Genomic DNA, 27,744 nt, shown 5'->3' with positions numbered 1-27,744 from the left:
AGAGCGAGACTCCGTCTCAAAAAAAAAAAAAAAAAAAAAGGTGAAACAGTTCACACACCCTCCCTCCCTGTCCACCACGTCACCTGCTCCTGCTCCTGCTATCCAGGTAACTCCTGCTGTATGCCTAGGCACATGGAAAATGACCATTTGGGTCCCAAACACATCCCAGATTGTGTCATCTGCCCCCAAACCTGCCCTGGTCTCGTGACTTGCTCTGGGGAACATCATCATCCGTCCAGGTGAGAAATCTGGCAGTCGGCCACCAGATCCTGCTCACCTCCTGCCTCAACACCTCCCCATTCTGTATGCTCTACCTTGACTATGCCTATTCCACTCCCAGGCTCCCCACTTCCAACTGGGCCACTTCTACACAGGTTTGGGTTTGTCCACTGCATGAAACCTCAATTCTGCAGCCTGACATAGGAGGTCTACCTCCTACAGTCCTTCCTTCCCTGCATCTCTCCCAGGCCTCTCTCTCCTGTGTCCCTGAAGCCAGCTTCCAAGGCCCAGGCTGGGCGTGCACATCCCCAGGGCCCCTCTACGTTGGGCTTTCCACCCTCTCCCGTCTCGCGCCCGCCTGCAGGGTCATGCTCAAGGGTGTCGGCCTCCTCGCAGGGACCCGCAAGGAGCAGGATCAGAAAAAAGGTCCACATGTCCCAGGAATGTGGCCACTTTGTAATCCACCCTCCGGGTGTCCCTGACAGCCCAGGAGCGAGGTGGGAAGTGGGCCCAGGAAGCCGACGGAGCATGGTCCTCCAGGCGCAGGCACACTCAGCACCCGGTCCTAGGGCCTCTGGCTCCAGGGCTGGGGGTAGGAACAAGGGTTGGCAGAGGAGGGCCCGGCCACAGCTCGGCGGCTGAGGTAGCTGCAGGAGAGGCTGGCGGTGTGCTCGGAGCCTAGGGCGTAGTGGCCCTGGACCTCGGCAGTGTCTGGGCTGCCCTCTCGGCCTCCATCTCCCTGCTCAGGCCGCAGAGGACGCGGTGTGGCCACTGTCACCAGGCCAGGGGTGAAACCATCCCGGAGCTGCGCGGGCCCTCCCCGGCCTGCAGGTCACTCAGCGCTCGCTGGGGAGGGGGAACACAGAGGTAGGGGTGGTCAGTGGTCCCAGGAACCTGTGATGCCTTCCCTGTCTCTTCCCACACTAGACAGCCAGCACTGAGGCTGCAACCCGCCCCATCGGGGGATTAGGGGGATGTGTCGCTCACTGGGGCCCCTTTCCCAGCCCTGGCTTCATGGAGGATCCCTTCATTTGGCCTCTGGCCCCCACCTCTCCAAAAGGGCCCCTCAGGTCTCCACTAGGGCTCACCTCGAATTTGCTCATGAACTCTGCAAAGATGCCGAAGAAAGCCTCAGAGGTGGTGGCCTTGGAATCCTCCCCGAAGAAGGCCAGCGCCTTGCCCAGCTCCTCCATGGCCTCGCGCTGCAGCCCGTCCAGTGCCCGAAGCGCAGGCTGGGCCGTCTCCAGGAAGGACTGACAGGCCTCAGTTAAGGAAACAGCCAGTCTGCTGATGCCCCCAGGGTCTTGAGTGGTGGCCCCAGACAGACAGGTCCCCTAGCAGCCCTATTCCCGGTTGGCCTGAGTCCTTCCAAGGGCCAGGTCCTGTGTCCAACAGGGAACCGGGTTCTGTTAAGGGACTCCAGTCTTACTGGCCACTAAGCTCATCCTGGAACTGGCCACAGCCAGTGCGGCCTCAGGCCATTCACCCCCGTTCTCTCTGCAGGGCCAGGCCCTGGGTCTCTGATCAGAGGCTTCCACTGCCACCTTCTTCCCCAACCAGCCATTTACAGTAGGCCCCTCTGTCACTCTCTAGGCCTTACTTTTTTTTTGTTTTTGTTTTTGAGACAGGGTCTTATTCTGTTACTCAGGCTGGAGTGCAGTGGTGTGATCACAGCTCACAGGTCATTCCAGCCTCTACCTCCCAGGCTCAAGTGATCCTCCCACCTTAGCCTCCCAAGTAGCTGGGACCAGAGGCTCACACCATCACACCCAGCTAATTTTTTGATTTTTAAAATAGAGATGGGATCTATATTGTCTAGGGTGGTCTCAAACTCCTGGGCCGAAGTGATCCTCCCACCTTGGCCTCCCAAAGTGCTGGGATTGCAGGTGTGAGCCACTGCACCAGGCCTTAGGCCTTACTCTGTTTTCTAGAGCATTTGTCATGATCTGAAATTGTTCATAAGTTCATTTCCTACCGCCTAAGTGAAAGCTCCACTTGCACCTCCAGGGCTTAGAATAGCATCTGATACATGCAAAAAGATTCGGTGGTTGAATTGCTATCATTTTTTCAGCACTTAAAACTGTGCCAAGCTTTGTTCAAAGCTTGCTGAATCATCGTTTAACACCTCTATGAGGTAGATAATCTCTATTTCACATGCGAACAAATTAAAGCACAGAGGACTTTAGCAACTAGTCCAAGATCACACAGCAAGCACTGTGGTACCTTGAGCCACGGTTGAATCCACCAGGGTCATATCAGTTAATGACCACTGTGGTGGCGATTCTCATGACCCCTCTTTTTCCTGATGAGAAAACTGGGCTCAGAGATGGTAAGTGACTTGCCCATAGTCCCACAGCAGGTAAGCAAATGAGTCAGGATTTGGGCCTATGGATGTCTGATATGCCAGGTCAATTTCCTCAGCAGAGGCTGCCTTTAATTAATTAATTAATTTATTTATTTATTTATTTGAGACAGAGTCTCGCTCTGTTGCCCAGACTGGAGTGCAATGGCACGATCTTGGCTTTCTGTAACCTCTGCCTCCTGGGTCCAAGTGATTCTCCTGCCTCAGCCTTCTGAGTAGCTGGGATTACAGGCACATGGCACCACACCTGGCTAATTTTTGTATTTTTAGTAGAGACAGGGTTTCACCATGTTGGCCAGGCTGGTCTCGAACTCATGACCTCAGGTGAACTGCCCTCCTTGGCCTCGCAAAGTGCTGGGATTACAGGCATGAGCCACCGTGCCTGGACTGCCTTCATTTTATTTTTGAGACAGGGTCTTACTCTGTCACCCGGCTAGAGTGCCGTGGTGTGATCATACCTCACTGCAACCTTGAAATCCTAGGCTCAAGTGATCCTCTAGCCTCAGCCTCCTGAGTAGCTGGGACTACAGGCATGCACCACCATGCCAGGCTCATCTTCAAATTCTTTTGTAGAGATGGGGTCCTGCTATGTTGCCTAGGCTGTTCTCAAACTCCTGGCCTCAAGCAATCTCTCAGCTTTGACCTCCCAAAGTGCTGGGATTACAGGCATGAGCCACTGCACCTGGCCCAGAGGCTACCCTTGAATGTGACCATCTGTCTTCTCTCTGGGGACCTCCAAGCCCAAGGAAGCAGGCCAATACCCCTAGACTGAGGGATGCTAGAGTGGACTAACCCTCACTTAAACAGCCTCACTTTTCACATCTGCAAAACATCTGGGTGGGCTGGGCACAGTGGCTCACAGCTGTAATCCCAGCACTTTGGGAGGCCAAGGCGGGCGGATCACGAGGTCAGGAGTTTGAGACCAGCCTGACCAACATAGTGAAACCCCATGTCTACTAAAAAATACAAAAAATTAGCCGGGTGTGGTGGTGGGCACCTGTAATCCCAGCTACTTGGGAGGCTGAGGCAGGGGAAGTGCTTTAACCTGGGAGATGGAGGTTGCAGTCAGCCGAGATCGTGCCATTGCACTCCAGCCTGGGCGACAGTGCGAGACTCCGTCTCAAAACAAAACAAAAATCTGGGTGTGAAGTGGATGAAAGGAGATGGTGAAAAGCACCTTGCCCAAGCTGTAGAGTTTGCTTAATGATTCTCTGCAGATCTTCTGCCTGAGAGGAAGGGGCAGAGGTGGATCTGACATCAAATTCCTACTCAGACACTCACCCGCACCAGGCCCCATGTGCTGCAGTCAGAGATACGTGACAGGGGCTTTCATCACCTACTGCCCTGGCCACAGGCACAGCCCCCAGACCTCTCCTCCTTACCTAGCTTTAGCCTTAGGGAAAACCCTGTGTTCTCTGCCAAGGGGTGCTGGAGCCAGAGATGGGGAGCAGGGAGAAGTGCCACATGCCCTTCTTTCCTGTCTTCCTATCTGGGCCTCTGTCACCCACTGGCCAGGCCCTCCTGGGGGGCTCAGTGGGAATGTCTCAACCTCCTGACTGCCTTTGGTAGGGCCCGACAGGCTGCTCCTTGTGATTTTGAGACTTAGCTCTGGGCTGCAGCGCCCCAGAGGACAGATGGGACAGTGGCTTTGGGGCACTCAAAAGAGCTCTGGCTTCAGTAACGCACAGACTTGGCATTATAAATGCCTTGGGATTGTAAATGACCCAGGGCTAAGTGCAGTGGCTCAGGCCTGCAATCCCAGCACTCTGAAAGGCTGAGGCAGGTGGATCAGTGGCTCGGGCCTGTAATCCCAGCACTCTGAGAGGCTGAGGCAGGTGGATCACCTGAGGTCAGGAGTTCAAGACCAACATGGAAAACACGGTGAACCCATGTCTCTACCAAAAATACAAAAATAAGCCGGGTGTGGTGGTGGGTGCCTGTAATCCCAGCTACTTGGGAGGCTGAGGCAGGAGAATAACTTGAACCTGGGAGGTGGAGGCTGCAGTGAGCCAAGATCGCGCAACTGCCACTCCAGCCTGGACAACAGAGCAAGGCTCTGTCTCAAAAAATAAATAAAATTAAATACATACATACATACATACATAAATATATAAAATAAAATAAAATAAATTCATAATCCAGGATGGGACCCGGTGTTGTGGCTCACGCCTGTAATCCCAGCACTCTGGGAGGTTGAGGCAGGCAGATCCCTTGAGCCCAAGAGTTTGAGACCAGCTTGGGCAACATGGCAAAACCCTGTCTCTACTAAAAATACAAAAATTAGCCAGGCATAGCCTGGGTGACAGAGTGAGGCCTTGTCCCAATCAATCAATCAATCAATAACCCAGCATGGAGCCTCTTCCAGGAACCCTGGGTGCACAGCAGCCTGTGCCCAGAATCTCTGCAGGAAGTCAAGGTCTCCAGTGGCCACTGGAGCCACAGCCAGCTCTACCCAACCATCCCACGATCCAGCCTGGTGCAGGAACAGGCTGCTCAGAGGATGCCGACATGACCACTGCAAACTTGTCCTCGCTGGAGGGGGAAATGCTCTCACAGGCATCCTGTATCTCGCTGATAGTGCCATGGAGGTCGGCCAGGTCGCTGGTCAGGGCCCGTTGGTTCACTGTAAGGAAGAGGACAGAGGCCACATGGGGCCACTCTTCCAGCCCAGGACAGCATGCTTCTGCCCCATCCACCCACCCAGCATACCTTTGGCAGCCAGGGGCACAGTGGGCAGGTCCTGAGCAAAGCCCAGGAGTTCAGGGAAGTGCTGGCTCAGCGATTTGGCAAGGATGTGCAGGAAGGTGGACTTCCCATCTACTGTCTTGGTGGAGTTCAGCTGCAAGTGACCCCCCACATACATCCCCATCAAGGACCCCATCAGATGCGGTCACACGGGCCCAGCTTCTCCTGGACTACTGTGGCATCAGTGATCAATTCCTGCCCCTCCCCCCTTTTTTAAAATAGCAGGGTCTTGCTCTGTTGCCCAGACTGCAGTGCAGTGGCTCCATCATAGTTCACTACCGCCTCAAACTCCTAAGCTCAAGTGATCCTTCCACCTCAGTCTCCCAAGTAGCTTGGACTACAGGCATGCGTCATGCCTGGCTAATTATTTTGTAGAACTGGGGTCTTGCTATGTTGTCCAGGCTAGTCTCCAACTCCTGGCCTCAAGTGATCCTCCCACCTTGGCCTCCAAAAGTGCTGGGATTACAGGCATGAGCCACCACACCCAGCTCAATCCCCAGCCTTTGACACTCTCTTTCCAACTCTTTTCCCTCACTCCACTTTTCCAAATCCTGGGAGTGTGTTCCCCCACCGCACTCCACCCCACCCTTTGCTGCAGTCACATACTGGCTTCAATGTAGCCCTTTTCCTGCTAGAAGAAGAGCCCTCCTTGGTCACAATGTCCTCTCCTGCCCTTGCCACAACTGAGCTAGGCTTGGCGTCAGCGCCTTGCTGCTAGAGCAAACCAGTTAATTGCTGCCGGCAGGCCCCCTCACCTCTGTCAGAAAGTTGATCTTGAAGCCAGTGGTCTTGTTGGTTTTGGGCTGTCCATCGTTGAGATAGTTGCCCATGGCCAACACAAACTGTGGACAAGAAGGTGGGCAGGTCCTGTCCTCCACCACCACCCACCACCCTGCTGTCTGAATGGGCCTCTATGCTGGAAGCCCCAGGAGGCAGAAAAGCAGATCGGGTGCCAGGGAGGGTATGCCCACTGACCTCCAGGATCTTGGCGAGTTTCCGACTGTTTTTGAGCTCCAGGGAGGCCTGGCGCAAGCATTCAAGGCTGCCACGGATCTCCTCTGTCTTCTCCTGAAGGGTGGCCTGGAAGTGGAGGCTGCGCAGGCGCGTCTTGTATTCGGGAACTGACAGCATCTGCCTCGAAGGCAGAGCCAGGATTCACCCATCCCCTTCCTGGGACCCTCTGCCCCACCGCAGGCTTTGGGGTGGGGGGTCTGCTGGCTGCTTGGGCCCGATATTCCGGTAGGAAGAATAAGCACGACCCCTGGGGGAGCCCACCTCCCATGTACCTTGGACCCCTGATGGGACCTGGCCATTAAAGGTTAATGTTAAACTGGGACTCAGAGGCCTGGGCGCAATGGCGGCCCTCGAAGGGGCGCGGGACTCTAGCAGCACTGGCCACAGCGACAGTCCCTATGGAGCCGGCCGAGGCCTCGGGGCGGGATTGTGGTCGCGGCACCTGCAGGACGAACTGGTCCGGCTCGCTGAGGCGGCCGGGCGCCTCGCGGAAGGCCTGGTAGCGCTGCTCCTCGTCGGCGTCGGGCGCGAAGAGCAGCAGCTGCGCCAGATGCGCGGGCTCCAGGCGCCGGGGCTCCATGCTCATCAGCACCTGGCGCAGCTCCGCGGGGCTCAGCTTCAGGTGCGCCAGGAGGATGGCTGCGGGCGGGGCGGCGCGGTGAGTAGGCGGGGTGGGGGCGGGGCCGGATGGGATCCAAGACGGAGAGGGCAGGGCAGAGGCGGGGAGAGGGCGGAGACGGGGCGGGGCCTACGGGAGAGGGCGGGGCCTTGAGGCTGGAGGGATAAGAAACGCGGACAGGGACAAGAGAATGAGCTGAAGCGGGTACCGGGTGGGGAGAGGACGGCGCTTCAAGATTGGCCTGGGCTAAGGGGAGGAGCCTGGGAGGAGAAGAAAAAAGGAAAAGGGACGGGGCCGCTCGGTGACCAGGGGCAAGGAGAAGGTGGGGCCCGGCAGGAAGAGGGTGGGGCTTCCAGGTTGGCTCAGGCTACAGGGGGAATCTGAAGGGGCAGGGGACAAGGAAAGCGGGTAGACCTGAGAGGGAGAGCTGGGGCGGGGCCTGGGCTACTGGAGGAACTCTAGAGGGGTGGGGGACAATGAACAGGGCGGAGTCTACGAGGATAAACTGGGGCGGGACTCAGGTGGAAAGAGGGCGGGGCTTTGGGATTGGCCTGGGCTACTGTGAGGAGCCTGGGGGGCAGGAGCAAGGAAAAGGAGTGGGGCTGCTGGTTGAGATCGAGCTGGGGTAGAGGGCAGGTCCGAGCAGGGAGAGGGCGGAGCTTCCAGATGGGCTTCGGCTACAGGGAAGAGACTGAACAGGGCGGACCCTGCGAGGGGTGCCGTAGGGGGCGGGGCAGGGGCGGGCCCTGAAATAGAGACGGTCTTTTAGCGACCGATTTAAGGGTGAGGACGGGGTTCTCGAGGCGCTAGATTAAGAAGCTGGGTGGAGCCTATGGGGGTCGGGCCAGGGATAAGGGCGGGGCCTGCGAAGGAGAGAGGGAATGAGGCTGCAGGCGGGGCCAGAACCGGGGAGTTGATTATACAGTGAGGGCGGGGCCGGCACCTGCGCCCAGGTGGGATCTGGCTTATGGGGCCTGAGAGAGGGCCTTCACCGCGCTGAGCGGCAGGAGTCCAGGTCCCCACCGCCTAATCTCTGTCATCCACCTGGGCAGGTCTGAGGCCCAGAGAAAGGGCCGCCACGCGCCCCCTACACCCCCTGGGGTTCCCCGGACCCTCACAGGTGTTGTAGGCCTTCTTATGGGACAGGATCTCCACCACCTCCTTCTTCCGGAAGGGCTCCGGCCCCGGCACCGGTTCTGGAAAAGAAACTGACAGTTTACGAAGGGGGCTAGGCTGAGGCTGCAGTGCGAAGGCCCGGGAGTGGTGTGGCCACAGCCAACAGCCACGATTTCCCCTAAGGACGACCTCGATTTAATCAGCTATGCATGTCCATAGTCTCCTCATTCCTCAGGTCGGGGACTCTCAGGCCTCAGGTCCTCTGTGTAACCTCCCCACCCCCGCTCCATGCCCTGTGCATCCTCCATGCTGCAGGAGGCCAGGTCTTTCTGTTCCATCCTGGGACCGCCTGTTCCACCCAGCAACGACAGGGAGATACCCAGGAAAGGGTGAGGGCAAGGGAGCCTGGAAGATATATTTGTGGATGCCCCCTGTCTACGGTGTGACTGTGAACAAATTACCTCACTTCTCTGTGCTTCCTCATGAGGAAATGGGGGGTGATCACAGTAGGTACATCATAGAGTTGCCATGGGATTTAGAAATTAGAGTCCCTGGTATTTGATCACTGCACAATAAATGCCAGCTTTTTTTTTTTTTTTGAGACAGGGTCTCACTAGGTCACCCAGGTTACCAGGTTGGAGTGCAGTGGTGTGATCGCGGCTCACCGCAACCTCCACCTCCCAGGCTCAATTGATCCTCCCAACTCAGCCTCCCAAGTAGCTGGGAACCACAGGCATCTTCCACCATGCCTGGCTAATTTTTTGTATTTTTGGTAGAGACAAGGGTTTTGCCACATTGCCCAGGCTGGTCTCGAACTCCTGAGCTCAGGCAATCCACCCGCGTCAGCCTCCCAAAGTGCTGGGATGACAGGCGTGAGCCACTGTGCCCGGCCTAAATGCCAGCTATTAAATAACTCAGGGACGGAAGGCTTGAGGACACATCAGGTTAAATAGCAGTCAGTGCAGCCCTGGGAGATGCTAAGCCTGGGACTGTCACAGATGGTGTGGTATCTGGGGTTCCCCTAAGGCCATCAGGCCACTCACTAGCAGGTTTCTGGGTGCCGAAGTGGAGCTCCAGGTCAAGGTATTTCACCATGTCACTCAGCTTGTCGTAGTCGGAGTCTTCCCCGAGCTGCCAGGGAAGATGGGAAGTTCAGAGGAGGAGAAGCAGCAGCAGCTGGACTGGCCTCCCACTTCCCACCCTCTGAGGGCCGCCCTGGGGGCTTCCCAAGCAAAAGCACCCATCAGGCGCTGGGATCAAGCCCAGAGCCGGAGGAGACTGCAGGAAAAGCCAGATCATCTGAGTCACTGGGTGCTGAGCCAGCGCCTCTTGGGGTCAATCGAGACTCAAGATTTGGAACTCTACTCGTGCAGAAGCCAGCAAGGTGGGACTGAAGCCGGGGCATGAAGGAGCTGTGAAGAGGCTAGAGGCAAGTAAGGGGCTACCAGAGGTGGCTCAGGGGTCTGGCTCTGTCATCAGGTCTCCTTGGAGGGCAGTGAGTTCACCAGGGCTGCCCTGGGCAGAGTGAGCTGGTGCAGGCAGAACTGCAGCTGTGACAGCCTAGGGGCTAGACGCTGGACACGTGGCTGTGGTGAATGGCGTAGATGAGAGGTGACAGCCTGGGGCTAGGACAGGGAGTGAGGATGGGGTGGCTGCCAAAGGGAGAGGACCCAAAGGGAGGGCAGGCAGGGGAATGAAGTCTTAGAACATAGCTGCAGGGCAGGGACACTGAAGATGGATTTGGGCTTGGCCAGATGTGTGACCCGTGTCCCTGTCTCCGCCTTTGGTAACCAATGGAAGAACCATGCTGTGGAGCAAGACTTGGAGATTGGTTTAAGGTTGGCAGGAGTGAGGTCTCCAGGGGACTCAGGAGGTCCCTATTTGTGCCCTTGTCTCACCAAGTTTTTTTTTTTTTTTTTGAGATATGGTCTCACTCTGTCCCCCAGGCTGAACTGCAGTGGTGCCATCTTGGCTTACTGCAACCTCCATCTCTGGGAATCAAGTGATCCTCCCTCTTCAGCCTCCCGAGTAGCTGGGACCACAGGCATGCACCACCATGTCCGGCTAATTTTTTGAATTCTTTGTAGAGACGAGATCTCACTATATTGCCCAGGCTTGCCTTGAACTCCTGAGCTCAAGCAGTCCTCCCACCTCAGCCTCCCAAAGTGCTGGGATTACAGGCGTGAACCACCAAGACTGGCCTCACTGGACATCTTTATTAGCAACTTGGAAAGGGTCCCTGGAGATGTGGGCTAATGAGATCTTGGCTGAGAAGGCAGGAGACAGAATTGGGACCCAGGAGATGGCAGTGGGGAAAAATCACAAGCATGCTTCTGCCCAGTGTGACTACACGTGAGAGTGTATTATTGATCCCAAGAAGATGTGGTTGAGGATGATGGTGAGCATGCGCACTGGGTTGGGGCAGCCCCAGGAGCTGGAAGGAGTCCCTGCCATATTAAAAGGAGTATGATGTCTGGGTCAAAGGAGGTGAGAACCCTGTTCTCTCCTCTGAGCTGGAACCCCCATTGGGGGTCCCATCTGGGAATGTCTCTTTGACAGGGACATGGACACCGGAGTGGGGGCTGGAAACCATGTTCTAAGAGAATGACCTGAAAAAATAAAGAGGTGGGGTGAACCTTGTTCATCTTGCAGATTGGTTGGTCTGTGGATAAGATTGCTCTGCCTGATTTCAAGGGCCAGAAAGAAAACAGGGCATGGGAATCCTGGGGAGACAAGATTTCAGAGCAAGACAAAGGATGGTTAAAATCGCCCAGTGAGGAAAGGAAGACCTTGACAGGTAGTGAGTTCCCCATCACTGAAGGTGCTCAAGCATACCCTGGCAGTGTTGTGCGGGAGGAAATTCAAGCATCAAAGTGAAAGGGAGAAGGCTGGTGTGCAGGAGTTTGAACCAGCTGCTCTTTTAAGGGTTTAAGAGAACTCGTCTGGCCTCAAGAGCGATAGGTTTCAAGGATGGGTACGGTGGCATTTCCAGGTGTCCCCAGTGTGTCTTTGGCTTTGGGATATAGATTGGCTTCAGTGCCTGCAATGGCCCCCAAGCATGGGGATGTCCTTGGGCTGGGCGTCTACTCATCCTCTGCTTGGGGTAGGGAGGATGATGTTGGAAGATGCCTGGTAGATGGGTTTTCCTTGGTGCTGCTGCCCACGCCATCCTCCCCTAGTACAGAGCACTGGTGGGTCCCAGGTCACCCACCTGACCCCAGATGGTGCCTTCTGAGTTCTCCACCTGTTCCCACCGCAAGCGCTTGACACTCATGTGGCTGGTCTCACTACGCCGGTGGCCCAGGCCCCGGGACAGCATGGGAGGCGCACAGGGCACGGGTGGGGGCAGGGGCGGTGGGGGTGGTGGAGGGACTGGGTGGCTGAGTTGGGTGAGGGGCTTGGTCAGCGCCTGAGCAGGGCCCCGGGAACCATCAGAGCTGCGGGAGCTGGGCTTGGGGTCATGGAAAGGCAGGGGTGGTGGTGGTGGGGGGCTGAGTGGGGGTGGGGGGATGTGGTCAGAGATGGAGGAGTAGGTCAGGGAGCTGCCTTCTTCGCTGCTGCTGACGCAGTCACTGGCGCTGCTCCGCTCATTGGTTACGAAGCTGCCCTGGTCATCATGGAAGCTCATCTGGTGGTGGGGAGAGAGGCAAGGGGAGGGTGAGGCTGGGCCCAGAGAGACTAGAGCAGGTGCAAAGTGAAGGATCATGGGATAGCCTGGGACAAGGATAGGGCCGTCTCACGGGTTAGCCTCAGCCTGTGAGGGGGACAGCCTGGGATAAAGATAGGACTGTCTCTCGGGTTAGCCTCAGGCTGTGAGGGGCATAGCCTGGGCTAAGGATAGGACCCTCTCATGGGTTAGCCTCAGGCTGTGAGGGGGATAGCCTGGAATAAGGATAGGACCCTCTCACGGGTTAGCCTCAGGCTGTGAGTGGGATAGCCTGAGCTAAGGAATGGGCTAACCTGGGACAGCGAATATGGGCTAACCTCAGACAAGGAGCATGATAACCTCAAACAGGAGATAGGGTAATCTGGGGCAAGGAGTGGGAGAGCTTGAGCCAGGGAGTGGGATAGCCTGGGGCAGATCCCAAGGGCAGCAGGCCCCTTGCAGGAGCCCAGGAACACTATTGCTTTGCAGACCACCACACCTCGCCTCACCCGCCTCCCTCCACACCTGCTTGCATGCCCACCTCCTCGTAGTCATTCTCGGGGGTCAGGAAATCATCCACGATGGTGACCCGGGGGCCCAGCTGCTCGCTCAGCACGTCCAGGAAGCGGTCAGTATCGCGGCTTCGCACAGGGTGGGAGAAGGTGAAGAGCTTCCTGCGGCTGGGCGGGCGGGCGGGGTCCGGGCTTGGGGGGCTGTCAGGGCAGATGGGCCCGGGGCCTGGCTGTGGGGAGGGCGCCCTGCTGCTGTCCAGGCTGGCGTAGGGGTGGGACTCAGAGCTGCTGGGGGAGGCCAGGCCCCCCGAACACAGCGGGTGGTAGCAGGGGGAGGGCAAGAGTCGCTCGCTGGGCCACGAGACGCCGGACAGGGTCCTGGGCCCTGGAGGGGGGATGGAGTATGAAGATTCCTCTTCAGCCAGCACCGGGGTTCCAGGTGCAAGCTGGAGAGAGGGCCCTAGGGCAGGCTGGCTCTGTGTCCCGGGCCACTCCCCTTTCCCTCTCTGGGCACAGTGCAGGAAGACCCTGGGCGGCCCTGCCTTCCAAGCATGACCAAAGGCCAGACCCGGTGAGCAGGAGCATTGTTCAGCCTCAGGACAGGCTGGACGCCAGCTCACCTTGGAATGGTCACCAGAGGTCCCAGCTGGGAGCCACTGAACACCACTAACTCAAAGGGTGGAGGGGCTTCTCTAGAGCCCAGACCCAGAGTCACGGGGCGTCTCGCACGCCCAGCAAGCCCTGAGATCACAGGAGGATCTCCCAGGGGTCCTGCCTTCTAAGCTGCAGAGCAACTGTCTTCCCAGCTGTGCCATTCACAGGACAACATGTGCACTCGATAGTTTATCCAATAACCACTTGCTAACTCGGGGACTTCTTCAGAAACAGACATCTGCCAACATTTGCCTTCTTTCTTTCTTTGTTTCTTTCTTTTTTTTTTGGAGACAGATTCTCGCTGTTGCCCAGGCTGGAGTGCAGTGGTGCAATCTCAGCTCACTGCAGACTCCGCCTCTCGGGTTCAAGCGATTCTCCCACCTCAGCCTCCTGAGTAGCTGGGACTGTAGGCATGTGCCACCATGCCCGGCGAATTTTTTTTGTATTTTTTTGTATAGACAGGGTTTCACCGTGTTAGCCAGGATGGTCTCAATCTCCTGACCTCGTGATCCACCCGCCTCAGCCTCCCAAAGTGTTGGGATTACAGGCGTGAGCCACCGCGTCCGGCCTCTTTTTCTTTTTTAAGATAGGGTCTTGCTCTGTTGCTTATAGGCTAGAGTGCAGTGGCTCGATCACAGCTCACTGCAGCCTTGAACTCCTGGGCTCAGGCGATCCTCCCGGCTCAGCCTCTTGAGCAGTTAGGACTACAGGCATATGCAACCATGCCCAGCTAATTTTGTATTTTTGTTTTTGTAGAGATGGGGTCTCACTATGTTGCCAGGCTAGTCTCAAACTCCTGGGCTCAATCGATCCTCCTGCCTTGGCCTCCCAAAGTGCTGGGATTACAGGCACGACCCACGGTACCCAGGATACTTTCTTGATCCACAGCTGAGGTGAGGGTCACAGGGCCATGGGAGGGACTGGGACAACCCTGACCCTGATGGAGCAGAGAAGCAGCTCCAGGGCTGAGCCTGGGGTGGAGAGAAACACCCAGACAGTCAAGAGGACAGAGGCTGGAGCCCTACCTGCGGTGACTGCCGGGCTGGGGCCCGGAGGGGAAGCCCGGGATTTGGACACGGTCCCCATCTTCCCTTTGAAGCTGCTGTTCAGTCGAGATTCGAGCTCTGCATAGACAGCTGACATCTGGAGGGAGGCGGGGATGAGTCCAGCCCACCCTACTTCTCCTCATGGCCCTAATGTGGCCTCAGAGGCCAGGCCTGGGTGGGCTGGGAGGCAGGGATCTGCCCCAGCCTGAAGCAGCCCCTTGGCCTGGGTCTCCTGGGCCCAGTCCTACGGACTGTCCATTCCCCGCCCCCTACTGATCCCACCTGGAGGGCAGAGAGAAGGTCTCACCATCTTGGGGTTGGGGGTTTCAGGGAGGGAAGTGCCATCGCCCGCCTGGCGCTCGCCTGGGATCAGGGGAAGAGGCATCTCAGGGCACTCGCCAGGACCTACCGAGGAACAATGTCATTACGGTAACGATGTCTGTACGGTAATGTATCTGAGCTCTAAGACTCAGGCCCCGGCCCAGAACCAACAGGCCCCACAGACCCAGGAGGGCCAATCCTGAGCCCTGCTGAGCCCCATTCCCTGGGATTCCCCAGCTCGCCAAGCCTATTTTGCAGGTGGAAAAACAGCTCCTTTCATACCCTCCCCCCAGCACCAGCCTTACCGCAGCTGAGGCCAGCCTCCAGGCCCTGGGACCGGAGGCTGCGGCGGCACATGGAGGAAGCCCGCAGGGAGCTCCGCGGCTGGGGCTCGGGCGTGGGCTCCGGCTCCAGGTCCAGCTCAGGCTCCGGCTCTGCTGTGGGACATGCAGGGAATATGGGGCCCTCTTGTCCTCTCAGCCAGACAAGGGACCTCCAAAACAGGGAGGGGAGGGCAGATGTCATCTGCACCAATATGCGGACCCCAGGCTATGGGGTCTGCCCTGCTTGCCTCCAGAACAGCTCTTGAGGGGAAGCCCCGGGGCAAGAAACCAGGTGCCAGGAGCAGTACCAAAATGCAGCAAGCCTGAGCTCGGGGGCCTAGCAGAGATCTCATGACAACAGCTTCCAGAGTCTCAACTCCTTGTGCTTGCCCCAGGCCAAGTCACTGCTGCCCAGAGAGGACTGTGGGCAAAATAGAAGTTTTTTTTTTTTAGACTTAGTTTTGCTCTTATTGCCCAGGCTGGAGTGCAGTGGCGCAATCTCAGCTCTCTGCAACCGCCACCTCCCAGGTTTAAGCGATTCTCCTGCCTTAGCCTCCCGAGTAGCTGGGATTACAGGTGTCTACCACCACACATGGCTAATTTTTGTATTTCTAGTAGAGATGAGGTTTCAGTATGTTGGCCAGGCTGGTCTCAAGCTCCTGACCTCAGGTGATCCACCCACATCAGCCTCTCAAAGTGCTGGGATTACAGGCATGAGCCACTGCTCCCGGCCAAAATAGAAGTTTTTTGAGCTTAGGCAGATATGTAAGACACGTGCTGTCCAGCACGGAGCCCAAGCTTCTTGCTAAAACCCTAGCAAGTTGTGGGTCTCTGGGACTGCAGCTCATGGGCACACAAGGGGCAGCAACTCTGTAGCAGCCCCTCCCCCCCCCCCCCCCCCCCCCCCCCCCCCCCCCCTCCCTTTCAACTGAGTCTGGCTTCCTTCCCCCCCCCCCCCCCCTCCTTTCTACCTTCCTGTCTGGCTTTCTCGTCCAGGCTAGAGTGCAGTGGCACAATCTCAGCTCACTGCAACCTCCGCCTCTCGCGTTCAAATGATTCCCGAGCCTCAGCCTCCCAAGTAGCTGAGACTACAGGCATGCACCACCACGCCTGGCTAATATTTTGTATTTTTTTTTCAGTAGAGATGGTGTTTCACCATGTTGGCCAGGCTGGTCTTGAACTCCTGATCTCAGGTGATCCACCCACCTCGGCCTCCCAAAGTGCTGGGGGATTACAGATGTGAGCCACCACGCCTGCCTTTTTTTTTTTTTTTTTTTAAGACAGGTCTCACTCTGTCCCCCAGGTTAGAGTGCGATCAAGGCTCAGTGCAGCCTTGAATTTCAGGCTCAAGAGACCCTCCTGCCTCCCCAGTAGCTGGGATTACAGGTGCATGCCACCATACCCAGCTAATTAAAAATTTTTTTTTGTAGAGAAGGGATCTTGCTATGTTGCCCAGGCTGGTCTCCAACTACTGAACTCAAGTGCTCCTCCCACTTCATCCTCCCAAGTAGTTGGGACTACAGGTGCACACCACCACACCTGGCTAAGTTTTTATTTTTATTTTTATTTTTATTTTTATTTTTATTTTTGAGATGGAGTCTCGCTATGTCACCCAGACTGGAGTGCAGTGGTGCAATCTCAGCTCATTATAACCTCCATCTCCTGGGTTCAATCGATTCTCCTGCCTCAGCCTCTCAAGTAGCTGGGATTACAGGTGCGTGCCACCACGCTTGGCTTATTTTTGTATTTTTAGTAGAGACGAGGTTGCCCCATGTTGGCCAAGCTGGTCTCGAACTTCTGACCTCAAGTGATCCACCTGCCTCGGCCTCCCAAAGTGTTAGGATTACAGACGTGAGCCACCACGCCCAACCACCCCTGGCTGATTTTTAAGTATTTTGTAGATATGGGGGTCTCGTTGTGTTGCCCAAGCTGGTCTTGAACTCCTGACCTCAAGCGATCCGCCCACCTCAGCCTCCCAAAGTGCTGGGATGACCGCCGTGAGCCACCGAGCCTGGCCTGCAGTGGCTTTCATAGCAGGGGCAGGGTGCCTAGAACAGGGTAGCATGGCCTGCATGCTGAGTGCAGGGGTTTGTGGGCATTCAAAGGGCATGCTGAACAGACTGGTGGCAGCCACACGTGGCACCGCAGGCCTGTATATGTGCAAGAAAGAGTACACCGGAAGCCACCGGCCAGGTGGGATGCGGTTGTGGGCTCACGATCCTGGTGGTGGTGTTGGCATGTCTGTAGATGGCAACCACATGAATTTCTTTTTTTCTTTTCTTCTTCTTCTTCTTTTTTTTTTTTTTTTTTTTTTTTTGAGGGCAGTAGCTCGATCATAGCTCACCGCAGCCTCGATCTCCTGGACTCAAGTCATTTTCCCACCTCAGCCTCCCAAGTAGCCGGGACTACAGTTGTGCATTACACCTGGCTAAATTAAAACGTATTATTTGTTTATTTATTTTTTTGGTAGAGACAGGCTCTTGCTATGTCACCCAGGCTATTCTTGAACTCCTGAGCTCAAGTGATCCTCCCACCTCAGCCTCCTAAAATGCTGGGATTATAGGCGTGAGCCACCGCGTCCAGCCTTACACAAGTTCCTTGATCTGTGCCACGCTTCTCAGAGTACCGAGCACAGCCACTGAGATCACTTCCATTTTGTGGGTGCAAAAACTGAAATCGCAGGTGGTTAGGTGCAGTGTCTAAAGTCTCAGGTTATGCTGTGTACGCCACATAAAGGTCACGCTGGGAAGGCACATCCGTGGGGCCACATGTGGGCCTAGCCCTGGTGTATTGGGTGTGTACGAGCATGGCTGTGGACACATCTCTGTGCGAGGGGCCCAAATCGGCTGTAAGACCTCATAGGTGAGGCCACATGCAGTGACTCACACCTGTAATCCCTGTGCTTTGGGATGCCAGGGTGGGAGGATTGCTTGAGCCCAGGAGGTTGAGGCTGCGGTGAGCAGTGATGGCACCATGACACTCCAGCCTGGGCAACAGAGCAAGACCCCATGTCACACACACACAAAAAAAGCTGGGAATGGTGGCTCACACCTATAATCCCAGCACTTTGGGAGGCCAAGGAGGGCGGATCATGAGGTCAGGAGATAGAGACCATCTTGGTTAACACAGTGAAACCTCTTCTCTACTAAAAATACAAAAAATTAGCTGGGTGTGGTAGCATGCGCCTTTAGTCCCAGCTACTCAAGAGGCTCAGGCAGGAGAATCGCTTGAACCCGGGAGGTGGAGGTTGCAGTGAGTCGAGATCGTGCCATTGCACTCCAGCCTGGGGCACAGGAGCGAGACTCCGTCTCAAACAAACAAACGAACAAACAACCACCAAAAAAAACTTTACAGGTGAGAACAGGTGTCTGGATGTTCACCTGGTGAGCTGGACAGTCAGCAGCTACAGGCAGGGAAGTGGTAGGGGAGAGGACGCTTACCTGTCATGGCCGTGTAGCCCAGGAAGCATGCGATTTTCTCCTGGCAGAGCTCCTGCTCCTCATAGGTCAGCAGCTGGTAGATGAACTGCCACAGGACCTGCTTGGCAGGGGTGTCCAGCACAGGGTAGACGTCAACGATGAGGGTGTCGATGTTTCTAGGGGAAGGTGCAGGAATGAGAGGCTCAATACTCACAGGCTTACCATGATGCACAGAGTGGGGGTAGACAAGACGGGACTTTCAAGCCACAGTGTCTGCCCTCATGCCCTATCCCTACCCTTGAAAGACAGAAGTGGGGGCCGGGCACAGTGGCTCACGCCTGTAATCCCAGCACTTTGAGAGGCCAAGGCAGGTGGATCATTTGAGGTCAGGAGTTCGAGACCAGCCCGGCCAACAGGGTGAAACCCTGTCACTACTGAAAATACAAAAATTAGCCATGCGTGGTGGTGCACACCTGTAAGCCCAGCTACTCGGGAGGCTGAGGCAGGAGAATTGCTTAAGCCTGGGAAGTGGAGGTTGCAGTGAGCTGAGATCGTGTCACTGCACTCCAGCCTGCGAGACACAGTGAGACTCTGACTCAAAAAAAAAAAAAGAAAGAGAAGTGGGCAGGAAGGCAGGCTCCAGGGATTGGGTAGCCAGACTCCAATCTCAGCTCTGCCACTTACCAGCTAAGTGACCTTTCTCAAGTGACTTACCTTCTCTGTGACTCAGTTTCCTCAACTGTAAAATGGGGAAAAAATAGCATCTACCTCATAGAGCTGTTGTGAAGATTAAAACATATAGAAGAGGCCAGGCATGGTGGCTCATGACTGTAATCCCAGCACTTTGGGAGGCTGAAGTGGTTGGATCACCTCAGATCGGGAGTTCGAGACCAGTCTGGCCAACACAGTGAACCCCCCCTCTCTACTAAAAATACAAAAATTAGCTGGGCGTGGTAGCATGTACCTGTAGTCCCAGCTACTCAGGAGGCTGAGGTAGGAGAATCACTTAAACTGGGAGGTGGAGGTTGCAGTGAGCTGAGACTGCACCACTGCATTCCAGCCTGGGTGACAGAGCAAGACTCTGTCTCAAAAACACAAAAAACATATAGAGCAGGCCACGCACGGTGGCTGATGCCTATAATCCCAGCACTTTGGGAGGCTGAGGTGGGTGGATCATGACCTCAGGAGTTCGAGACCAGCCTGGCCAATGTGGTGAAACCCCCTCTCTACTAAAAATTAAAAAATTAGCCAGGCGTGGTGGCACGTGCCTGTAATCCCAGCCACTGGGGAGGCTGAGGCAGGAGAATCGCTTGAACCCGAGAGGCGGAGGTTGCAGTGAGCTGAGATCACGCCATTGCACTCCAGCCTGGGCAACAGAGCAAGACCTCGTCGCAAAATAATAACAAATAAAATAAATAAATAAAAAATAAAGTAGGAGAATATCTTTTGACCCAGAAGCAGGGAAGAACTTAAAATTTCAAAAGCCAGGCTGGGTGCGGTGGCTCACGCCTGTAATCCCAGCACTTTGGGAGGCCAAGGCAGGCGGATCATGAGGTCAGGAGATCGAGACCATCCTGGCTAACAAGGTGAAACCCCATCTCTACTAAAAATACAAAAAGTTAGCTGGGCGTGGTGGTGGGCGCCTATAGTCCTAGCTACTTGGGAGGCTGAGGTGGGAGAATGTCGTGAACCCAGTAGGCGGAGCTTGCAGCGAGACGAACTTGTGCCACTGCACTCCAGCCTGGGCGACAGAGCGAGGCTCCATTTCAAAAAAAAAAAAAAATTCAAAAGCCAAAACTGTGGGCACCCAGGTGCCAAGGCTAGAGAGTGAGGGCACAAGCTCTTCCAGTATAATAAAGAAAATATAGAGAATAACAATAGTTATACTAGAAATAGATTATAGATATGATTATATGTGAATATTATTAATCATTAGTTTATAGCATTACTGTTTATTCCAATATTATAATAATCTTTGTTCTACAATTATAACCTAGGAATAACCGGGCCATACAGAGGTAGGCGCTGAAGGAACACGGTGAGAAATGATCAAAAGACTAGTGTGAGCCCTCTGTTGTGCCTGGACAGGGCCACTAGAGGACTCCTTGGTCTAGCGGTAACGCCAGTGCCTGGGAAGGCACCCGTTACTTAGACCAGGAAAGGGAGTCTACCTTTCCCGGGGGAGTTAGAGAAGACTCTGCTCCACCACCTCCTGTGGAAGGCCTGCCATCCGTCAGGCCCGCCCCCAGCCATCCAGAGGCCTAATAGTCTCCCTGTGATGCTGTGCTTCAGTGGTCACGCTTCTGGTCCGCTTTCATGCTCCGCCCTGTACACCCAGCTCCACCTCTAGATGGCAGTAGCAGAATTGGTGAAAGTACTAAAGTCTTTAAAACGCATAGAAGAAATAAGGACGTAAGTTGTCCCCTCTTTCTCTCCGCCTCAGCTACCAAATAGGGAAGGGCTCCCTGTCTGGTGGACACGTGACTCGCATGACCTTCCCTGTCACCGGAGATGGCTCTCACTCCATGCCCTGCCCCTTTGCCTCGTACATAATAAATAACAGCATGGCCAGGCATTCGGGACCACTACTGGTCTCTGTGTTTTGGTGGTAGTGGTCCCCCGGGCCCAGCTGTCTTTTCTTCTATCTCTTTGTCATGTGTCTTTATTTCTACGATCTCTCATCTCCACACACGAAGAAAAAAACCCACAGGCCCTGTAGGGCTGGACCCTACACAAAACTATAGGGCCAAAAATGTGGCGAGTTTGATTATGCAAAAGCAAGGTTATCTATTCAAGGAAGCCCAACTCAGACACATTCATATTAGACACAACAGACCTAATAACAGAAGTAACAAACGCGAGGGAAATTTACAACATGCAAAATCAAGGAGAAATCAGTATCTAAAATATACAAAGGTGTCCAGCTGTCATGGCTCACACCAGTCATCCCAGCACTTTGGGAGGCTAAGGCAGGGGGATCACCTGAGGTCAGGAGTCCGAGACCAGCCTGGCCAACAAGGTGAAACCCCATTTAGTACTAATTTAGTACTAAAAGTACTAAAATTAACCAGGCAGAGTGGTGGGCGCCTGTAATCCCAGCTACTTGGGAGGCTGAGGCAGGAGAAACACTTGAACTGGGGAGGCAGAGGTTGCAGTGAGCTGAGATCATGCCACTAGACTCCAGCCTGGGCGACAAAGCAAGACTCCACCTCAAAATAAATAAATAAATAAAATGAAATATACAAGGGGCTGGGGGCAGTGGCTCATGCCTGTAATTTCAGCACTTCGGGAGGCTGAAATGGGCAAATCACTTGAGCCCAGGAGTTCAAGACCAGTCTGGGCAACATGGCAAACCCCTGACTCTACTAAACAAAACAAACAAACAAACAAACAAAAATTAGCTGGGCATGGTAGGTGAGCACCTGTAGTCCCAGCTACTTGGGGGGCAGAGGCACAAGGATCACTTTAGCCTGGGAATTCGAGGCTGCAGTGAGCTGTGTTTGCACCACTGCACTCCAGCTTGGGTGACAGAGTGAGACCCTGTCTCAGAAAATAAATAAAATGAAATAAAATAAAATATACAAGAAACTTCATGCCAGTCAACAAGGACAAAAATCCAAGAAAACAAAAATGGACAAAGGGTATGAACAGGTAATTTATAAAGAAAATTCCAGAAAAAGTTCACAAGCATATTAAAAGATGCTTAAAATAATTAGTAATAGAAGGCTGGGTGTGGTGGCTTACACCTGTAACCCCAGCACTTTGAGAGGCCAAGGCAGGCATATCATGAGGTCAGGAGATTGAGACCATCCTGGCTAAAACAGTGAAACCCCGTCTCTACTAAAAATACAAAAAATTAGCTGGGTGTGGTGGCGGACACCTGTAGTCCCAGCTACTCGGGAGGCTGAGGCAGGAGAATGGCGTGAACTTGGGAGGCGGAGCTTGCAGTGAGCCAAGATCGCGCCACTGCACTCCAGCCTGGGTGACAGAGCAAGACTCTGTCTCAAAATAAATAAATAAATAAATAAATAAATAAATAAATAAATAAATAAATAAATACAATAAATAGTAATAGAAGAAAACCAAATAAAAATAATAGGATGTCACTTTTATGGCTAAGAAACTAGCAAAAATAGGCCAGGCACAGTGGTTCATGCCTGTAATCCCAGCACTTTGGGAGGCCAAAGCGGGCGGATCATGAGGTCAAGAGATCAAGACCACCCTGGCCAACATGGTGAAACCCCGTCTCTACTAAAAATACAAAAATTAGCTGGGCGTGGTGGAGAGTGCCTGTAGTCCCAGCTACTCGGGAGGCTGAGGCAGGAGAATTGCTTGAACCTGGGAGATGGAGGTTGCAGTGAGCCAAGATCACACCACTGTACTCCAGCCTGATGACAGAGTGAGACTCCATCTCAAATAAAAAATAAAAATTAAAAAAAAGAAACTAGCAAAAATAAAAAGTTGGATACCACTGTGATCTAAAGGAATTTGGCTGTAGTTATAATCAATGTATATAATATACACAGAATAACGTGGACAGAGCTAAACACATAGTAATTGGTGAATAAGTCAGACACAAAACACGATATAAAGCACAATGATTTTTTTTTCTTTTTTGGAGACAAAATCTCGTTCTGTCACCCAGGCTGGAGAGCAGTGGTGCGATCTTGGCTCACTGCAACCTCTGCCTCCTGGGTTCAAGTGATTCTCCTGCCTCAGCCTCCCAAGTAGCTGGGACTACAGGTGCCCACCACCATGCCCAGCTAATTTTTTGTATTTCAGTAGAGACGGAGTTTCACCGTGTTGCCCAGGCTGGTCTCAAACTCCTGAGCTCAGGCAATCTGCCCAACTCAGCCTCCCAAAGTGCTAGGATAACAGGTGTGACCCACCACACCTGGCTGTTTTTTTTCTTTTTTCTTTTTTGAGACAGGGCCTCACTCTGTCACCCAAGCTGGAATGCAGTGGCACAATCACTGCTCACTACAGCCTTGAAACCCTGGGCTCAAGCGAACCTCCCGCCTCAGCCTCCCAAGTAAGTGGAACTACAGGTGCACACCACCACACCCAGCTAATTTTTTCTTTTTGTAGAGATGGCTTCTTGCTCTGTTGCCCAGGCTGGTTTCGAACTCCTGGACTCAAGCGATCCTCCTGCCTCAGCCTCCCAAAGTGCTGGGATTATAGATGTCTGGCCTGGGTTTCTTTTTGATGTCATCAAGTTTTAAAATGGACCTTGGTGATGTTTGCACGTGTTTGTGAGTATACTAAAAACCACTGAATTGTATAATTAAATGGCAAATTGTATAGTATGTGGATTACATCTTCAGACTCTTCAGAGCCAGGTACAGTGGCTCACGCCTGTAACCCCAGCATGTTGGGAGGATCACTTGAGCCCAGGAGTTCGAGACCAGCCTGGGTAACATAGTGAGACCTCCCCATCTCTTTTAAAAAACAAAACAAAACCAAGCCGGGCGCGGTGGCTCACGCCTGTAATCCCAGCACTTTGCCAGGCTAAAGCAGGCGGATCACCTGAGGTCGGGAATTCGAGACCAGCCTGGGCAGCATGGTGAAACCCCGTCTCTACTAAAAATACAAAATTAGCCAGGCATGGTGGCGCATGCCTGTAATCCCAGCTACTTGGGAGGCTGAGGCAGGAGAATAGCTTGAACCTGGGAGGTGGAGGTTGTGGTGAGCCGAGATCGTGCCATTGCACTCCAGCCTGGGCAAAAAGAGTGAAAATCCATCTCAAAAAACAAAAAAAAAAAAACCCAAAAAACCCTTCAAACAAAACAAAAACGTATGGACAAGTGACAGGCTTTGCAGAGACCATAATAATGACCCCATGGACCGAGGAGTGTGATAAATGCAGCTGGCCCGGCCCATGACAAATGCCCACAGGTGGGGCTCTGATGAAGGTCCCATCAAGAATGCTGCAGGTGAGGCTGGGCGCGGTGGCTCACGCCTGTAATCCCAGCACTTTGGGAGGCTAAGGCGGGCAGATGATGAGGTTGGGAGTTTGAGATCAGCCCGGACAACATGGTGAAACCCCGTCTCTAGTGAAAATACAAAAAAATTAGCCAGGCGTGGTGGCGCATGCCTGTAATCCCAGCTACTCAGGAGGCTGAGGCAGGAGAATCGCTTGAACCCAGGAGGTGGAGGTTGCAGTGAGCCGAGATTATACCACTGCATTCCAGCCAGGTGATAGAGCGCGACTCCATCTCAAAAAATAAAAAAGAATGTTGCGGGTGGTCCCTGTCTGCCTCACTTCACAGAGAAGGCTGAGACTCACCCAAGGTCACGTGGCTAGGAGGTGTCAGAGTCAGAGATTGTTCCAGGGCAGCTCAATTGCCCACCACCCTGGGACCCCGATACCAGCTTCCACCTTCCTGAGCATCCCCCAGGAGAACGGGACTGAGGAGGCTCAGGCAGGGGAGACTAGGATGTGAGTCTAGGTAGGACTTAGGGCCCACCCAGGGCAGGTCCCCACCGCGGCTTGGTCCGGCCACCTGTGCTGGAAGAAGCTCTCGAGGGCCCGGCAGACCCCATAGCGCTCAGGAGGCGTGAGCAGGTGCTCCAGCTGCTGGCTGAAGGTCCTCCCTTGAACCCGGATGCTGGATGGCAGGATCTCCGCCACCCACTGCAGGGAGGTGAGCGCCGACGATGGGTTGGCCGAGTCCAGAGAATCCGAGTCTGCTGGGACCACAGGCGGGAGAGGCACAAGTGACCCAGAGTCCCCAGGCCAGGTGCAGTCTTCCTGGCTTTTGAGGTCAGCAGACCTCCTGAGCTGGGGTGTGGCTGTCCAGTGCCATGCATGGGAAGGCATGCCTGCTGTGCGACACTGGGGCCAAGGATAGACGGAGTCAGTCCTGGGAAAGGTCCCAAAAGCTATACGCTAGAGTTTTTTGTTTGTTTGTTTGTTTTCAGACAGTGTCTCGCTCTGTTGTCCAGGTGGGAGCACAGTGGCACAATCTTGGCTCACTGCAACCTCCACCTCCTGGGTTCAGGTGATTCTCTTGCCTCAGCCCCTCAAGTAGCTGGGACTACAGGCACGTGCCATCATGCCCAGCTAATTTTTGTATTTTTAGTTGAGGCAGAGTTGCGCCATGTTGCCCAGGCTGGTCTCAAACTCCTGGCCTCAAGCTATCCTCCCACCTTGGCCTCCCAAAGTCCTGGGATTCCAGGCATGAGCCACCGTGCCCAGCCTCACCGGGGTTCTATAGCACCACTTAGGGGGCAGCCCTGGGGAGGCAAGCTGAAGGTTTAGGGGAAGAGCTGAGTCCTCTGCACTGTGAATCTCACACATAGCAGCCTGGGTAGGGTCTCTGTGGGCCAAGGAAGCCAAGTGTCCATGGGGGTCTCACCACTGGCAAATGGGACGAGCCCTTCCTCCACCACCAGCGTGGGCATGGCACCACTGCCCTGCAGCATGGACACCACCTTGTCGTGGGAGCAGTTCCTGCCAAGCAGAGATGGCCCAGGAGGGCCTGACTGGGGTGAGCCCTCTCCACGGCCACCAGCCAGACCTCCCTGTCCTGCCCACAGAGGCCACACAGCAAGACCACCTCTGTGTGACTCTGTGTCCCCAGCATGGAGCTGGAGTATTTTCTGGTTGGAAGGATGAACTGAGGTCCTGGCTAGAGTTGGAGACTGGCGAGGAGGAGGGTTAGATTCAAGAGTTCCCATTGGAAAAGGGACAGACTTTGGGGACCAGCTGGTAAGAGGAGATCGTGACCATGGCCTGGGTGCCCCAAGAGGCAGGAGTCTTGCAGGGGGTGGGGGCAGTTCATCGCCAACCTCTGGGGTCCCCAGTAGCCTCTGACCTCATGTCCAGTCCATTGAGGAAGAGGATCCGGTCACCTGACTTGAGGGCAGCATTGTCAGCTGGACTCCCTGGAAGCAAGAAGAGAGGGTGTGCCGGTCAGCGGCAGGTTACCACTTTGAGAGCAGAATGCTATCCTGTTTTACAGGCGAGAAATGGAGACTCAGAAACCCATAGCTGGCCGGGCATGGTGGCTCACACCTGTAATCCCAGCACTTTGGGAGGTCAAGGCAGGAGGATCGCTTGAGCCCAGGAGTTCAAGACCAGCTTGGGCAACATAGTGAGACCCCCGTCTCTACCAAAAAAAAAAAAAAAAAAGTAGAAAAGTACAGAGCCCCATAGGCATGGGTGGCAGAGGAGAGTCAAATCAGGTCAGCAGATCCCTGTAACGGACTGCACATCTCTGATCTCAGCTGCTCTAAGGATCTAAGGACCACGGGAGTGATCCCCTAGTGGGGGCACAGCATGAACCCCCAGTGCTGGAGAAGAGCGAGGTCTGGAGAGCAGGACTTAGGCAACACCAGTACTTCTCGAGTCGCTGCTCCATACACTGTTCTTCGCCCCGCATAGAAAGCTCCTGTCAGGGCCGGGCGCGGTGGCTCAAGCCTGTAATCCCAGCACTTTGGGAGGCCAAGATGGGCGGATCACGAGGTCAGGCGATCGAGACTGTCCTGGCTAATAACACGGTGAAACCCCGTCTCTACTAAAAAAATACAAAAAACCTAGCTGGGCGAGGTGGCCGGCGCCTGTAGTCCCAGCTACTCGGGAGGCTGAGGCAGGAGAATGGCCTGAACCCAGGAGGCGGAGCTTGCAGTGAGCTGAGATCCGGCTACTGCACTCCAGCCTGGGCGACAGGGGGGGACTCCCCCTCCAAAAAAAAAAAAAGAAAGAAAGAAAGCTCCTGTCAGGGTCTGGGATTCCTCTTTGCTTCAGTCTGGGATTCCTCTTTGCTTCAGGAGAATTATTTTCTGTATATATATACTTTTTTTTCTTTTTTGGGAGACAGAGTCTTGCTCTGTCGCCCAGGCTGGAGTGCAGTGGCGCGATCTCTGCTCACTGCAAGCTCCGCCTTCCGGGGTCAACCATTCTCCTGCCTCAGCCTCCCTGAGTAGCTGGGACTACAGGCGCCCGCCACCAAGCCCGGCTAATTTTTTGTATTTTTGGTAGAGACGAGGTTTCACCATGTTAGCCAGGATGGTCTTGATCTCCTGACCTCATGATCTGCCCGCTTCGGCCTCCCAAAGTGCTGGGATTACAGGCATGAGCCACCGCGTCCAGCCTTCTGTATATATTTTTAAAATTTCAGAGACAGGGTTTTGCTGCAGTGCAGAGGTGTGATCACAGAGCCACTGCAGCCTCAACCTCCTAGGCTCAAGCAATCTTCCCACCTCAGCCTCTGAGTACCTGGGACCATAGGCACCCACCATCCCTCCAGGCTAATTTTTTTTTTCTTTTATGGAGTCTTGCTCTGTCACCCAGGCTGGAGTGCGATGTCTCGGCTCACTGCAACCTCTGCCTCCTGGGTTCAAGCTATTCTCCCACCTCAGCCTCCTGAATAGGTGGGACTATAGCCACCACGCCTGGCTAATTTGTGTGTGTGTGTGTGTGTGTGTGTGTGTTTAGTAGAGACGAGGTTTCGCGATATTGCCTAGGCTGGTCTCAAACTCCTGAGCTCAAGTGATCCGCCCACCTTGGCCTCCCAAAGTGCTGGGATTACAGGTATGAGCTACCGTGCCCGGCCACCTAATTTTTGTATTTTTTGTAGAGACGAAGTTTTACCATGTTGCCCAGGCTCGTCTCAAACTCCTGGCCTCAAATGATCCTCCTGCCTCAGTCTCCCAAAGCGCTGGGATTACAAGCGTGAGCCACCACGCCGGCCTCTTTCTGCCTCTTTTATGAGTCATCATTCTTTTTTTTTTTTTTTTTTTTTTT

General features: G+C 54.5%; 1 protein-coding gene across 1 annotated transcript in view; it reads right to left on the bottom strand.

The window, feature by feature from the left end:
- Nucleotides 1–993: 993 nt before the first annotated feature.
- GRID2IP (Grid2 interacting protein) overlaps nt 994–27,744 on the bottom strand; it is a 59,294-nt gene continuing 32,543 nt past the window's right edge. The window contains exons 5-22 of the mRNA XM_026447596.1: nt 25,814–25,883; nt 25,355–25,449; nt 24,500–24,683; nt 18,018–18,172; nt 14,560–14,691; nt 14,241–14,338; nt 13,913–14,030; nt 12,263–12,618; nt 11,287–11,703; nt 9,119–9,206; nt 8,078–8,155; nt 6,783–6,979; nt 6,302–6,457; nt 6,082–6,168; nt 5,291–5,420; nt 5,086–5,204; nt 1,308–1,472; nt 994–1,065 (exon numbers count right to left, since the gene is read on the bottom strand). Coding sequence (XP_026303381.1) covers nt 994–1,065; nt 1,308–1,472; nt 5,086–5,204; nt 5,291–5,420; nt 6,082–6,168; nt 6,302–6,457; nt 6,783–6,979; nt 8,078–8,155; nt 9,119–9,206; nt 11,287–11,703; nt 12,263–12,618; nt 13,913–14,030; nt 14,241–14,338; nt 14,560–14,691; nt 18,018–18,172; nt 24,500–24,683; nt 25,355–25,449; nt 25,814–25,883 — 2,717 coding nt within the window. The remainder of the gene's footprint in view (nt 1,066–1,307; nt 1,473–5,085; nt 5,205–5,290; nt 5,421–6,081; nt 6,169–6,301; nt 6,458–6,782; nt 6,980–8,077; nt 8,156–9,118; nt 9,207–11,286; nt 11,704–12,262; nt 12,619–13,912; nt 14,031–14,240; nt 14,339–14,559; nt 14,692–18,017; nt 18,173–24,499; nt 24,684–25,354; nt 25,450–25,813; nt 25,884–27,744) is intronic.

This window comes from Piliocolobus tephrosceles, chromosome 8, assembly GCF_002776525.5.
Source record: "Piliocolobus tephrosceles isolate RC106 chromosome 8, ASM277652v3, whole genome shotgun sequence".
NCBI lineage: Eukaryota > Metazoa > Chordata > Mammalia > Primates > Cercopithecidae > Piliocolobus > Piliocolobus tephrosceles.
Note: the sequence above shows the minus strand (reverse complement) of the source record. Positions and strands in the feature narration are given on the sequence as shown.